At 42.6% G+C, this 15,421-nt stretch overlaps 1 protein-coding gene across 1 annotated transcript in view; it reads left to right on the top strand.

Moving 5' to 3' along the window:
* The window catches only part of Vwa3b (von Willebrand factor A domain containing 3B), a 182,890-nt gene that overhangs the window by 139,927 nt on the left and 27,542 nt on the right, over positions 1 to 15,421 (top strand). The window contains exons 19-21 of the mRNA XM_038343822.2: positions 6,514 to 6,632; positions 12,270 to 12,320; positions 13,580 to 13,781. Coding sequence (XP_038199750.2) covers positions 6,514 to 6,632; positions 12,270 to 12,320; positions 13,580 to 13,781 — 372 coding nt within the window. The remainder of the gene's footprint in view (positions 1 to 6,513; positions 6,633 to 12,269; positions 12,321 to 13,579; positions 13,782 to 15,421) is intronic.

Genomic DNA, 15,421 nt, shown 5'->3' on the forward strand with positions numbered 1-15,421 from the left:
GGCTCTGAGAAAAACATTTGATGTCATTAAAGTATCTGCCCTAAATCTTAGAGCAACCTGTGACGAATCTATTCATCTCGCCATTTAGCTGACAGGAATATTAGCTACAAAGAGACCAAGGATGTTGTTTAAATTATGTTTTCCTGCTTTCAGATATGGGAGGATTTTTCTATCCCTAGCATTCAGGAGGTTCAACAAGAGAACTGCTAGAAGTCTGTAGCCCAGCCTGGGCTATATAGTGAGGTTGAAACCAGTCTGGGCTCCAAAACAAACAGCAACAAACCAGACAACACAACAAACAAACAGTAAATACAGGAGGATTAAACTTAAATCTACTGAATGGAAAATTTAAAATTTTTAAATGGCAGTTATTACAAAAGCTATTTACATATTCATCACACAGAAAGATGAAACACTATAGATATGTGAACAAGAAGCCATGGAATGGCCGGACCTTTCTTTGGTCCTACATGTCCTTTGTTCTTCCCTTCAGATTTTAACCTCAGTGAAGTCAAAATGAGCATGGAGTTTTGAGGTTCTATTTTCCATCCCTCAGTATCACTCAATGCCACAAATGCTGACTGACTTTTTTTTTAATTTAGAGCTAAAATGTGAATGACAATCAAAGCCACAGTCACACACTTTCATGGTTTTTTGAGCGATCTCATTGACCACCGCTTTGCCAGTCGGTTCTGTGAACCTTGTCTTCATTTGTTCTGCAGAGCTCGTAGAAGCTACCATTTAAAGGGCATGCCCTTAAGATTCAGGGCTCGGAAGCCAGGCGGTGGTGGCGCACACCTTTAATCCCAGCACTCGGGAGGCAGAGGCAGGCGGATCTCTGTGAGTTCGAGGCCAGCCTGGTCTACAAGAGCTAGTTCCAGGCCAGGCTCTAAAAAAGCTGCAGAGAAACCCTGTCTCGAAAAACCAAAAAAAAGAAAAAGAAAAAAAAAAAAGATTCAGGGCTCGGCAGTTTCGACAACAGTGATTTCTAGAACACCATTGTGTCTGCATTCAGAAATATGACCACATGAGACTCACGGAGCTCTGCATTTTCGTTAGACACATCAATTAGAGCTTTCCCTTGCCTGGTTTGTCACTGAGTGCTGAGATATTTATTAAAAACACTGGAATTCATAAATTTGGTCTAGATTAAACAGTGAAATGTAAAACCATCAATTTCACACAGTTTTTTCAATTTCATCTTCTGCTACTTCTAATGTCATCAGGTAAATTCCTTCTGATTTATGTTGGAAATTAATAGCTGTGTACATAACATTTCCTTCATTTAGCATCTGCTCTGAACATGTTTCCATGTAATGATGATTTTTTTTTGATAAGTTTTAATAACATTTACTAATAGGAATTGTAGAGCCGAAGACACATACTGTTTGTCCCACAGGACCTGAGTTTGAAGCCCAACGTCCATGTTAGATGGTTCCCAGATGCCTATGCCTCCAGCTCCAGAAGCTCTGACGCCCTCTTCTGGCTTTCATGGGTACCTGCACACACGTGCACATGCCCAACACAGACGTACAGGCCTACAAATGATTAAAACTTTTAAAATATCTTTTTAATTTTTTTTTTCGAGACAGGGTTTCTCTGCAGCTTTTTTAGAAAGAGACACGTTAAACTGTGACAACATATTGAGCTATTCCTCCCATTTGGGGCAACTTGCATGGAGTCCTGAGAGTACCTGTTGCCTCTTTCTGGTGACACTAAAAAACATGGAGTCCTGAGAGTGCCCATTGCCTCTGTCTTTCGGGTGTCACTAAGACACAGTGACATGCACACATAAAGCAAACCAAACAAAAACTTGACCTTTTCTATTACCGTGTGTTTCGTTTCAACATTCAATCATTTTTACCGTGTTTGAATGAAAAAGAAATAAATCTCTTCAAAATCCTTTTCACATTGCTCGTTTTGGTAAACTCCCTCCAGCAGATAAAGTCTTCCTTTGTCCCGTGCCTCCATTTCTAACAAGACAAATTTGGCAGAATCTAAACTTAATTATATTTTACAGTATATCAAACTGTTTTAGTCTTTCATGTTATTCAGTACATATTATGCACATTTTATTATATGTTTATGTTTAGTACATGTATTATACCAGCAATTTGTAATTCATATGTGTTATAGGGGTAGGACACACGGGTCACATGTAGAGGTGAAAGGAGCCGATGCTCTCCCAGCTTTATGTGGGCCCTGGTGAACTGAACTTAGGTAGATAGGCTTGTGCAAAACCACCTTTACTCACTGAGCCATTTCAATGACCTCCCCCCCCCCCAGTAAGCAATACTTATAAAAGCCAACTAAAGGGGTCTGGAGAGAGGCTCAGCAGTTCAGAGTGCTGACTTCTCTTCCACAAGACCTAGGTTTAATTCCTGGCACCTACGTGGTGGCTCACAACCACCTGTAACTCCAGTTCCAGAGGATCTGGCACCCTCTCCTGGTCTTTGCTGGCCCTGAGCTCACACATGGTGCACAGACATACATGCAGGCAAAATGCCCATCTATAAAAATAACAAAGAAATTACAGCTCAGCGGAGAGTTTAGTTTGCCATATAACAAAAGCTACAATTAAATGTATATTTGTCTATAATGGCATTGAATGAGAGCATATGTAGAGAATGTCTCTGTTATTCCTGGCAGAGAATGAGGATAAGTTATTGTTGTTGTTGTTATTGTTGTATTTTCTTGAACCTGCTTTCCAGTTAATGGTCCAAAGTGTTACATGTAAGAGTAGAACAATTATAACTATCAGCCCAATTTTGCCTACCCATAAATTCTAGAAATTTCTACCTCTGTGGTTTATCTTTCTATCCATCTCTCTATAAATTACCAACTCTACAAACTTACTCCATGTTCCCCTCTAGTCTACTGCTTGCTCTCGTAGTTAAAATCTTGTCACTAAGGGGTAGTTGTATGAATTTGGTGAGGACTCTAGTTTCACCTCAGAGAACTAAAGTAGATGGCGCCTTAGGCTTCTTCCTATTCCCAAATGTTGTCCGGATGGATCCCCCTCTGAGTTATAAAAGTATGAAGGAAGTCATTTTCAAAGAGGCTACGATCATGTCCCTTTACTCTCTCCAAAACTGAGACCTCAGCTTCTTCATGAACCTCACTGCCCTCCCCACTCACTCTTCCCAGATGCTAGGCAGCCTGACTGTAATCCCCTGAGCCCTGGAATGTCCCTTGTGACACTAAATTTGACATCATAAAGAGGGTGGATCATCTGGCCTCTAAGTAACCACCATGCTGTAAACTAAGACCAAAAGACTGAAGCTGTGGAGTATGCCTTTGTGCCCCCAAGTCCTGCATGCAGAAAGGAAGGCGAGTGGGTGCTACACAATCTGAACAGCTAAGCTCAAGTCCGTGATGGCCAAACCAAGCATGAGATCTGCATCTTCCAAAGAGGGAAGTACCATAGGAACTTGCCTTTAGTTGAGCAGGTGAAGTCAAGAGTCAGGATTTTGACTAAGCATTTTTTTAGTACTGATTTATCGTTGACCGCTAGACTGGTAAACTGGGAGAGACACTTATAGACTTCTGAAGGGGCTGCTTTCCTGCCAGGCCACGGAAAGTATAACTGTCTCTCATTTTGGTTGGCATTGATTTTTTTTTTCAAGTTTTTGTGATACTGCTCTATTTTGAGGGCTGATGTTTTTTCTTTCTTTCTCCTTCATCTTTTTATTTTATTTTATTTTTTTACACACTTATGCAATCTTCAGTTTCAAAACCCAGGCCTTTCACCTTTAGCCTCCTGTTCTGTTTCCTTCCCTTTGAAAGGCGCGTTCAGCGGCCGCATGCTGACTCTGTGTGATTTCTCAGTAGCTGGTTAAACTCCAAAGCTTTTCACTTCCTGCCTTTCTCTTCCATTTTCTAAACCTTTGGCCATTTTGCTCTCATGGGTCCTAGGGATTTAATTCTAGGGTGAATATATGTATTTTAAAATACTTAAGCACTAAAATCATTAAACTTTCGTCTTCCTCCTAGAATTCCCAAGTTTTAGGCATAGCTACTTTTGATAGGTTAAAACCCAATGTTATGCATGTTTTAGATACTTTTTGTTGTTGTTTTGGTTTTTTATGATAGGGTTTCTCTGTGTTGCTTTGGCTGTCCAGGAACTCACTCTGTAGACCAGGCTGGCCTCAAACTCACAGAGATCTGCCTGCCTCTGCCTCCCGAGTGCTGGGATTAAAGGCTTGCGCCATGACTGCCCAAGCTGTTTTAGACACTTTTAAAGGTAGTTAAGGAATTACGAGTAATATAAAGAACCCCCCTGTCACTTTTTTTGACCCATTCCCCTCCCTTCTTCCCCAAAGGTAATCCCTTAAAGGTAAAAGGAGCTTTTGTATATGCCTCAATACAAAAATACCAAGCCATGTTTCTAACCTAAAACTTTACTGTTAAAAAATATTCAAAATGCCGGGCGGTGGTGGCTCACGCCTTTAATCCCAGCACTCAGGAGGCAGAGGCAGGCGGATCTCTGTGAGTTCGAGGCCAGCCTGGTCTACAAGAGCTAGTTCCAGGACAGGCTCTAAAAAAAAAAGCTGCAGAGAAACCCTGTCTCGAAAAACCAAAAAAAAAAAAAAAAAATATTCAAAATGGTGCAACCTTTATTCTGGAAACTGAAAAAGGAACTTGGGAGGCCAGGCTATTGTTAAATCTTAAGACAGGTTAGCAGCTGAGCCTCTGAATTGGCTGCAGACTCTCCCTTCCCTGCCGTGAGAGCTGACCCAGTGAAGAAAGATCCCCGACAGCTACACCTTCCATACCAGGATCCAGACACCCCTCCCATTCCCCAGAACACACAGACAGACTGTGTCTGGCTCTTTTCTTATCAAACAGCTTGACTCTGGCCAGCACCAACGTCAGTTGTCAGCAAATGGTGTCTTTCCGACCCGTCTGCAGCTTAGTGCTTCGTTACAGCCACGTTTGTGAAGCTTCTGCACGCGCCGTCAGATGTCACTTCTTGTGTGCCCTTCCTCTTTGATTGTATTCTTTCAACATTTCTATTACTGTACACTGAAGCTTCTCAATAGCTATCCATATATCCCCCTCTCTGCCACCCATTTATCTGTGTTTTTGTCTGTGGGGACCTCTATAAGCCACTACTTCACAAGCTCTTTGTAAGTGATTATGCCTAGTTTCAACTTTGTTCAGTCTATGAAGATCATTCCTCTATTCCAGTTCCAATGTCATTCTTTCAAGATTCAAAAAAAGAATTGCATCCACTTAGAATTTCAATGAGCTTTTGTTTGTCTTGGTGCAGCCCAATTGACACCAAGCAATAGGTTGAGTGCAAAGCCCCAGCTGAATGCAGCTGAGAAAGGGTGAGGAAGAGTTCCTTCCTTGCAGTATATAAAGGCAACATAGAAGGTGTGCATACATTGATACTCTCTCTCCAGGCTTGGTTGTGAGGCTATGTGAATGTCCTCTCTTGCTAATCAGTACCTCCTTCCAAGGATGAGGGACTCAGTCACCTCAACTAAGCTGAGCCCAGCCTAGACCCTTGTTCTCCAGTGCACTCATAATCCCACTTAGCTCTGAGATTTGGACTCTCGTTGCCATTGTTATCGCTGGGCACAGAGTCAGCGACCCACAGCTTCCCCCCCCCCCGATTCACCTCTTTACATTTCTTCAATTTTTATAGCTATATATCCATATAGAGTTTCTTCTTTCTTCTTTGCACTAGTTTCTTAATATATTATTGCACAGTTTTAGAATCTGGGGAACCAAACGGCATGAACTTCATAACCTTGATTGAAAGTAAAATGATTTCCCCATTAAAAGTAATTTCTTGGGACTAGGGAGATGTCTCGGTGGTTAAAAGCACTTATTGTTCTCGCGAAGGACCAGGGTTCGATTCCCAACACTGACACGATGATTTCTAACCACTTATAGCTTCAGTTTCAGAGGGTCTGATGCCCTCTTTTAACCTCCACAGACACCATGTGTGGTGCACGTACATACTAAGCAAACACAATTATATATAACATGTATAATTATATATATATACATATATATAATTATATACACACATATATACATGTAATATATACATATATAATTATATACACACATATATTATACATATATAATTATATCCACATATATAATATATAATATACATATAATTATATACACATATATACATATAATATAAGTATATATAATATATATACATATATATAATTTCTATTTTTTATTGCCTACTCTTACCAACTTAATAGAAGCTTTTAAAGATAACACTCAGTGATGACAAGGGTTTCCGGAAACAATTTTGGGTTTTGTGGTAGTGATTTTGAAAATATGTAGCTTTTAAAATTGAAAAAAGAGAAGTTAGTAATTGTATTTCTTATTATTACTTTTAAGAATTACTACATTCTACTTTTCTGCACTTCCAGTATGGTTTTCATAGTCAGAAAAGCATGTACCCATATAAATATACATTTGAGAGCTTGCATGGACCCGTCAAGTGACACTGTCGCTTCTGTCTCCGTTGCTGTGTAGGTTTCCCCTCTGGCACATGTGGGCAATGACACCAATAAGATGATATTAATTAACCCCCAAGGAGTCAAACTCAATATCTACAAGCAAAATGTGGAACAGGCCATTAAATCCTACGAAAAGTGAGTATTATTCCCCAAAGCTCTTGAAAGATAATTTGCTTTGGCTTTTTTTTTTCCCCTCTTGTTTTGGCTTAGATTGTTTCATCTGAAATAGCAGTTTTAAAATAGCCCAGTATCAACACATAAGCGACAGCTCACGTGTGGTCCTACTGGGTGCTGGGTTAGGCTCCTGAGCTGGTCTTTCCAACAATTTAAAATAAACCACCTCCCCATCGTAAACTCCGTAGAAATCTTGTGTTTCCAGGAAACCTTCCAAGTTTTCCTCTTACCGCAATAGCTTTGATCACATCGGCCTGGGATAACACTTTGGAAAATAACTAACAACGCCACAGTCGAGACATAGCCGCTTCTTCTACTCAGCCCTCTACAGAAAAAAAATAACCAGGAAGGCAAATGGTGTCTGACCCAAACATGGGCAGACTGCTTTCTTGTCATATTCCTCCAAATACAAAGCAAGTATGTGCACAGAATTTACATGATCCTGGGTCTTGGGGACCATCTACATGTGACTTACAATGTCTGGCAGGGTTGGCCTTGATTATCTGCAAAGGCAATAGCTGTTGACATGCAAGGACAGAGTGTCCATGACCGTGATAAATCTGTAGTCCATAAGGCGGACCTTGAAACCAATTCCTCACAACCACTGAGGGGTAGCTCTATACTATAGATTACTTTTTACATGTTTTATATCAAGAAGATAATTAAGATGACTACTGGGAGAATTCTACACTCAAACAGTTCAAAAAAGGTGGAGACTTTCCTCAGGGACAGGTGGCCTATCCGTCACCTTTTCCCATGACCTAGAATTAGCCCTTAGTGTGCACACTTAAGGGACTTTTGAAAGTGCCCAGCTTCTTTGGAAAGCTTATTCTAGATTCTGGAAACTTCATAGTTGGGTTTTCATTATCAACACATGAGAGTATAAGTAATAAGACACATAGAGGTTAGAGGGTAGTGATGTGGCCAGCCCCCCACTAATCCACCCATCATAACTCAGGGTGAGGCAGGCTTAGTGTGTACTCAGAGCCTGACTCCTGCCCACACACTCAATCCACAGAAAGATCTTTCCCCACCACTGTACGGCCCTTCGGTCTTCTTAGTGTCAGACTCCTTCACTGCCCTCCCAGAAGGATTGGTTCCGCCCCCCCCACCCCCGCCGTGTGACTCTCATCAGTGGTGTTTATAGAGTTGTCAGCACAAGGTGTGATCCCTTATCTGGAGGGAAAGGGTCAGGAGAATCTCAGGTTTGACTATGCATGAAATGGGTTGCCCTTGGAATTGGGCCCAAGTCAAAACATTTTTTTTTTCACTGTTTGAAATAATTTCATGCCAGAAGTAAAAGTTTTATGGCACGGGTGAGATTTCCTACTTGTCACGTTGGAACTCAAAAAGGTTGGGATCTAGGGTGTCTTTGGATTAGGGATGCTCTGTCTGTTTCTCCGCATCTTTCTGTCCTCCATTTTTATCTTGGTAACAAGATGACCTATACTAAGCTTCCTCCTCTCCCTGGTGCTTGCATGAAGTCCTCCCTTTAAGGGACTGTTATTCTGCTGTCCCTCAACTGCTCCTTCTTCCTAACGGCCTCCTCAGAGAGGACATCCCCTCCACACCCCTCTCTAGCTACTCCCCTATTGTGCCCTGTCACACTCTTAGCTAGTGCACTGACCACTGGAGTTACTGACATTCTGGTCCACTAGTTTACAACTGGGCCAGCCTTGTTTTCCCTACCATGTATTTCTAGCAGAGGCCTGTGCACCTGACTATTTGAAATTCATTCAGATTTGATATAATTCCAGTTTCATTATTAAAATGTTCAAGTTTGATTTGGGTATTCAAATGCAATAAAATTCCATTCAAATTCTAATGTCATTTGCTTGAAATGTTTAGATAGCTGAGTTCTGTAATCACTTGGCCTATAAACATCGGGTACAGAGGCGCAGGCTAGCGCTTAGAGGTCAGGCAGTGCTTGCATGTTTTATCCTTAGCCCAGACCAATGCCTACTTCTAAGCATTGAGAGCAGATGACTTATTTGCAGAACCCACGGCACAAGGCTGTTGGGAGGGGTGTTCAGGTCGCACGTAAGAAACATTCCGCGTGGATCTGCCTCCCACCCCGAATCTGTTGAGCCTAAAATAACCATGACTATGTGCAACACAGTGGCCCCTTGACTCCTTTTACCATGTTCACCTCTTCCTGAGGGTCTCAGAAGGGAGGGAGGCCTCTATTTCCAGGCAGAACAGCACTCCCTTGAGAAAAAAGCCCAAACACAGAGTGAGTGATCTGTCTCTCCGAGTAACTCTCAACAATTCTTCTGCTCATGCTAGAGGAGTATTGCTGCTATAAGTTGAACAAAACCTCCCAAGAGTTCCCAACCTCAGATGCTCTAGACATCAACATTTTTAAGTGCCCATAATGATGCCGCCTATGGTAAATCCCATTCCTGATCCCATGAATATGTTGGTGCATGCACTAATAATTGTGCACAAATTTATTTCTGGGCTGTGCGTGTGAGGGAGATAGGAAAGCTAAGTAAATTTTGGTTTTGGATTTGGGTCCCATCCTTAAGATATTTCGTTACATACATGCAAATATATTTCAAAATCTAAAATCCCAAACATTTATGGATAAGAGATCTTCAACTTGTACTTACAGTAATAATAATTTTTACATTAATGACATTAGCTTTAGTATAGTTGATGTTTAATATTTTTATTCATTTAACAAATACTGGGTTTATTGTCTTGGGGTGTATGTTAAATTATTTAATATTGTGTCCAGTAGTATTAATAATAACAATATTATACAGGGCAAAAGCTTCCTGAGCCTTTGAATTCAGTAGTACTGGAGAATTTTGTTTGTATAAATGCCAGTTCCCTTTTTCTGTGTTTTCCCATGTGTATCTTTCTCATGGTGTGAAAATGCTAAGTGATGGGCACGTATCCTGTCCCATGTCTGCTGTCACATCTCTGATGTTTTTCCTCCAAAGTAAGCCAATGTCACCTTGAAAATAAATGATATTATACATCCATAAGTCCACTCAAGCTAGCGATGACCAAGCAAATGGAAGTTCACAGGATGGTATATAAAGGAGAGCTATTTTTGACACAGTGTCCGTGGGTGGGTGTCCTTCAGTTCCAGGATTTCAAGAGTCTGGGCTCTGTGTGTCTGAACAAAAGCTTGAATGTTTCTAGGGCTGCTCACATTCAGAGGCGGCGTTTTTTCTTGCAGCTTTTTTTTTGACTGCCAAAGTCAAGATCTCAGTCCTCAAATCCACAGGAGAAGTCTCAGTTCTAGTCCTGCTGGGCCCGGGCTTCAATGACTCTGTTTAAAAGTCTTCTCTTTCTTGCTGGCCAGGTTTATGATGTGCCAGTAGTTAAACTTTGCATTGCAGGCAAGTCATTTCTTGCTACAGCTAGAGCTACGGCAATCTAATGAATGCAAACCAGCAGCCAGGACTCAGGGGCTGGACCAGCTGGAGGACATTCATTGCCCTCCAGGTGCCTCAGAAGAATGGTCATCACACACTCTTGGTGGCTTTGCCATAATCGTTCTACCAACTGAATAAAACATTGAAATGTTGCAAAACATGTGGACAAGAGGGGGCACACATGTACTGAATATGTGCCCCTGGGAAATATTATCTTATGTTTTGAGTTTAAATTCAGTCCACGCTAGCTAATTGGACCCATTAATCCTGCATTACCGATGGCCTCTCCGTGTCTCTAGGCTCACCCTTCTTTTGATCCGTCCAGAGGAGAGGAACATTGAGGTACTCCTGGTACTTCACATACATTTCTTCTTTATCCTCTCAAAGCCATGGATGGATACTGCTAGCCTTGTTTTTATCCCTGAGAAAGCAGCACTTCAAAGGATTCTGCCCAACAGGATCACATAGCAGCCCGGTGGAGCTGGGGGCTGAGCTTGACCCCAGGCCTGTGTTGCGCTGAAGCCCTCTTCTGCCCTCCCAGCTTCCGCGCTACACTGAGTTTGCTTTCAAGTCTGATTGAAAAGAGTGTTGGATATATTTTAAGAAAAGCACAGAAAACCAAACAGTCTTAGAAGCCCTGATCATTGTTACAAGAGCCAAGTGACTAAAGAAACCCAATTTCCTAATGGAACCCAAAGGTCCTAAACCTTCGAGAAAGACTAAAGCACGAGCTGGCCTGCTTCCCTCTTCCTGGCTCGCGGTGGTTGAGATCCATTTGCTTTATTTTGTTTTCTGAGTGCTTTGCCTGAATATGTGTGTATGTGTATGCCTGGTGCCTGTGGAGGCAAGAAGAAGGCATCAGATTCTATGGAAATGAAGCTATGGATGGTTGTGAGCCACCATGTGGAGGCTGAGAACAGAGCTGCAGTCCTTTGTAGGAGCAACAAGTGCTCTTAATGGCCAAGCTATCTTTCTAGCCCCATTCTTCCTGACTTTTTGCCATCACTTCAAAGCCTTTGCCAATGCCAGACACAATACATATGCTATGCACATAAGTCCTTGCAGAATCCTCATGGCTGCACCAGGGGTGGGGATTCTCTTGTCAACCTGAGTTGACAGAAAAGTTGACTCTATTCTAGTCCAAAGTCTAAGCCGGGAATGGGAGAAGCTGAGGTCTGGACCCAATGCTATGGCTTTTCTCCCATGTCCACCCAAAGAGTATTCTCTGCATACTGTGCTGATGCCAACTGACCTCAGTGGTCAGAGGAGCACTTCCCAACTCCACAAGCTTTGGAGTCAGTGTTCTGTCCCCTGCTGTCCACAAAGCCCGAGGTGATGACATACTGTCACAGAATGGGCTGGGTCCACCGAAAAGAGCATCATTGATTGGGTACAAGGAAAGGAGCCAGTACTTCATCTCCCTTTCCTCTCAGTCAGGTGGCTTCCCTGTGAGGATATGGTCAGTGAGGGGCTTCGGTTCCCCCCCTGGCAGCTAGCCAGGTGGATGCTTGAGGTATTTTGTGTGCCCATCTTTGCGCTGCCACCCAGAAGACAAGGTGGTTAGATTGCATGATTTGTACATTGTTCTGAATGTATGGCTTATGGTCCTGTTAGCTCCCTTTGCTCTCAGAATCCAGGCAGAAGAGTGTCTGCAGAAGGCAAGTTAAGAGTGCTTGCATTTGCCTTAGAAAGAAAACTGTAGCACCTGAAATTATTTTTTAAATGTAATTTGTATTGCATTAATAGTGTGTGCATGCATGAGTGTGTATGTGTCATAACACACAATGCATGTGTGGAAGACAACTCGAGGGAGCCGGCTTTTATTTTCCACCACGTGGGTCCTGGGAAATCAAATTTGGCAGCAAGCTTCCTTTTCTGCTGTACCATCTTGCCGACCAATGAGAAACTTCCTAACACAGAGATGGTAAGGACCAACTTGCTTACAGCCTTTACTTGAGAGCAAAGATTTCCCTAGTGTTTGACACAGCTCTCACCCAGCCACCAGGCTTCCTCGGTGATGCTTCCTTAGGGAGGAGATGTGTCTGTGCCATCTCTTTAAGTGGGTGACAGCGGTGTGGTCCAATGATGGTTGGCAGCTGGCTTGGCCTTCCCTTTGTCATCCTCTCAGAGCCTGAAGTCAACTATTTTTTTTTTTTACTTAAAACAAGTTATTGCTCCTAAATTGTTGTTATTATATTTTTCTTAACAGACGCTTAAATAAAATCGTCTGGCAAGCACTGTCCCAAGAGGAAAAAGAGAAGTAAGTCATTCCATTCTACCTCAGTTCCGAAATGCCAGTGAAATTCGTGTAGCCGAAGCTAGCCGTTTTAAAGCATGGGGTCCAGTGGTGTTTAGAGTGTGTAACCCCCCAAACATTCACCACCCCAGAAAAAGACTTCTATGTACCCATGAAGCAGGTATTCCCCGTTGCTCTCTTCTCCAGCCGCCGCTGACTCCAGTCTGTTCTCTGTTTCTGTGGACCTCTCACATGATAGATCATGTGAAAGAAAGAACACACGTGGCGCTTCTGTTTCTGTCTTCTAGTACTTAATATTTAATATTTAATAACTTTAATATTTTCAAAGCTCATGAAAGTTGTAGCATGTATGCACATGTATACATACATGCATGCACTAAGGAAGTTTCTTTTACACACTCATACGTACACGTGCGTGCACACACACACACACACACACACACACACACCACTGATTATCTACTCCCACTGATGAACCTTTCAGTTCCCGCTTTTTTTGGCTGTTATGAAGAATGCCACTGTGCTCACGTGAGCGGACATTTCTCTATGAACACACTTTTATTTCTCTAGCATATATGGTGAGGAGTAGGTTTATCACACTGTAATTCTTGCTTCGGTTTTTGAGAAAGCTCCAGGCTTGCTGCCAGCAGCCACACTACTTCACATTCCCACCGTCTCGGCACGAGCATTCCTGTTCTCACTTCCCTGTGTCCTCACCTCTGGCACGAGCATTCCCCTTCTCACTTCCCTGTGTCCTCACCGTTCGCTGCTGGATGGGCGTGATGGTGATTGCCCATAATCCTAGTGGTGGGGAGACTCATGAGTTTGAGACCAATCTGGGCTACATAAGATTTTTGACTGAAAGAACAAAACCAAACAACAATAACAACCAAACAAACCACCGGGAATAATACTTACCTCCAGCTGTACAAACTGATAAATGGGTCAGTAGGCAGTTTGCCACCCCCCCCCATGTGAACATAATCTAAGATGGCCGTATCACCAGCTGATGTAATTGAGGGACCTCCGTCATATAGCAACATGGCTTTATACAGTGCCCAGGCTCGTTTTTCATCCATTCTAAGGACTATTTCTAATTATAACTAATCTTGAAAAGTGGGACCTCTGGGGGCTGGAGAGGTGGACCCGGATGCACAGCTGGCACTGTCCTCTGATGTCCGTGTCAACAGATGAGTCTCAGGAGCTTTATTGAGAAACGGAATACGTTTTTCTCTTCTTCCACTTCTCTCTTTGTTTCTCAGGTTGGATGCCATCAAGCCCCTACAGTACTTGGAAAACAAGGTAGTTTTAAACGAGGCCCTGGAGCGCCTGAATTGGCCCATTTCCTTGAAAGAGCTGTCGATGCTGGAAAATGAAATCCTGGCTGGGAAAATGTACATCCAGCAGGCGATGGAGCTGCAGGAGGCTGCCAGGAAGAACTGCGCGCACAAGACCCTGGAGGAGGTGGGTCCCCGAGTTCTCTGTACCCCACCCTCCCTGCTCTCACTATTACTTTCTCTGCCTGGGCCTCCTCTTTCTCCCACCCGCCACATACTGATTTTATGAGAGAGAAAAAGGAGATACTATTTGATTTTTAACATCTTAGTTTTAGAATAAGGGATCTTTGAGTTGAGACACAACACTGTAAAGTAGCATTTTGTCCTGATGAGATGCCCAGGCTTTGATCCAAACCAGATAGAGTACTCACCTGAGATTTTTTTTTAACTACTTAATCTTTATCTGTCTTGGATAGGTTTTCACATTTCCTTCAACATTCATATTTTTATATCTATAATAAGAGTATTAAAGCCCAGTGGATTGCTGTTAGATAAGAAGGGTATTTATGTTTTTAGTATTGAAAGCCCACAAAAATGACATCAGTTTTTGCATTAAGAAAACAAACCTAAAAAGAAACCAGCGCATCACCTTGCTGCCCAGCTAGCACCATTTGGAGTGTTTCCTTTTGGCCCTTTTTTCTCCTCAGATAAATCTTTTCTCTTTTTTTATACTTTGGGGGACGGGGGGGGTCTTTAGTATTTTATAGCCTGCCTTGAACTTAGCATTATCTCATACAGTCTCCGTACTTTCGCTGACTCTTCAGACCGACATCTTTGGTGGATATATACAGGATGTACTTAACTCTTCACTGAACTGTCTCCTTCTGGTTTGTTGGTTTTTTGCCTTTTATTCGTTTTGTTTTTGCCTCTTTCTCACGCTCTTGTAAATCCCATGGTGTATACAGTTATTTTATGAGCATCCTGTCTTTGGAGTGGTATTTGTGGACCACAGAGCATGATCACTGGTGCTGGAATACAGAGCTCCTTTCTGACTGCGTGCAGGTCCTTGTAGATGTAGGCTGGTCCATCCAGAATCCCGACAGCTTCCATACAGCCCTCAGACAAAGGTCTGAAAGGCATTCCGGGACTACTGCCATGCAGGATTTCTTTGTTAATTTCAGGATCCGTCAAATGAGGCAAGGTTTGCCTGGCTTTAATTCCCATGGCCACTATTTTAGATTCTCGCTTTTGCTTTGAATTACTCTGTTTCGTGTGTATCTGCATGTGGGTTTCTACATGTGCTTGTGGTACCCAACATGGATGCTGGGTACTGAACTCAGGTCCTCTGCCAAAGCAATATACACTCTCAGCTGCTGAACCATCTCTCCGGTCCCTTTGCTTTTATTGTTTTCCTTCATTCTTTTTTTTAAACTCCACAAATTGTACTTTCCCCTTAATGTGAGAAGCTGTACCTTTTGTGCAGAAAAAAAAATGGTATCATGAAGCATTAGGCATCTATTCCTGTTGTTCAAAGAGACTTCCTCAGAAGCATCCACTGCATTCTGGTAAGACTCCCTCTGGCTACCAGCATTTCTCTGTTGATTGGCAGGTGTCAAAGGACGCCTAAGAATCCAGAGGACCAAACATGAACTCCCTACTTTTCCCTGAGAATGTTCTTCGTCTACCTCTTCCTGCCTTCTCATCTCTTTGTTTACTATCTAAAATATTCATGAGCATCCCCAAAGTGCTAGGTGTGATAGCAGATGCCAGCCGTGCCTGGAACACACTAAGTCCTGCTCTCATTTGGATGGGGGAGAGAAAGAATTA

This window comes from Arvicola amphibius, chromosome 9, assembly GCF_903992535.2.
Source record: "Arvicola amphibius chromosome 9, mArvAmp1.2, whole genome shotgun sequence".
In the NCBI taxonomy this organism is placed as follows: domain Eukaryota; kingdom Metazoa; phylum Chordata; class Mammalia; order Rodentia; family Cricetidae; genus Arvicola; species Arvicola amphibius.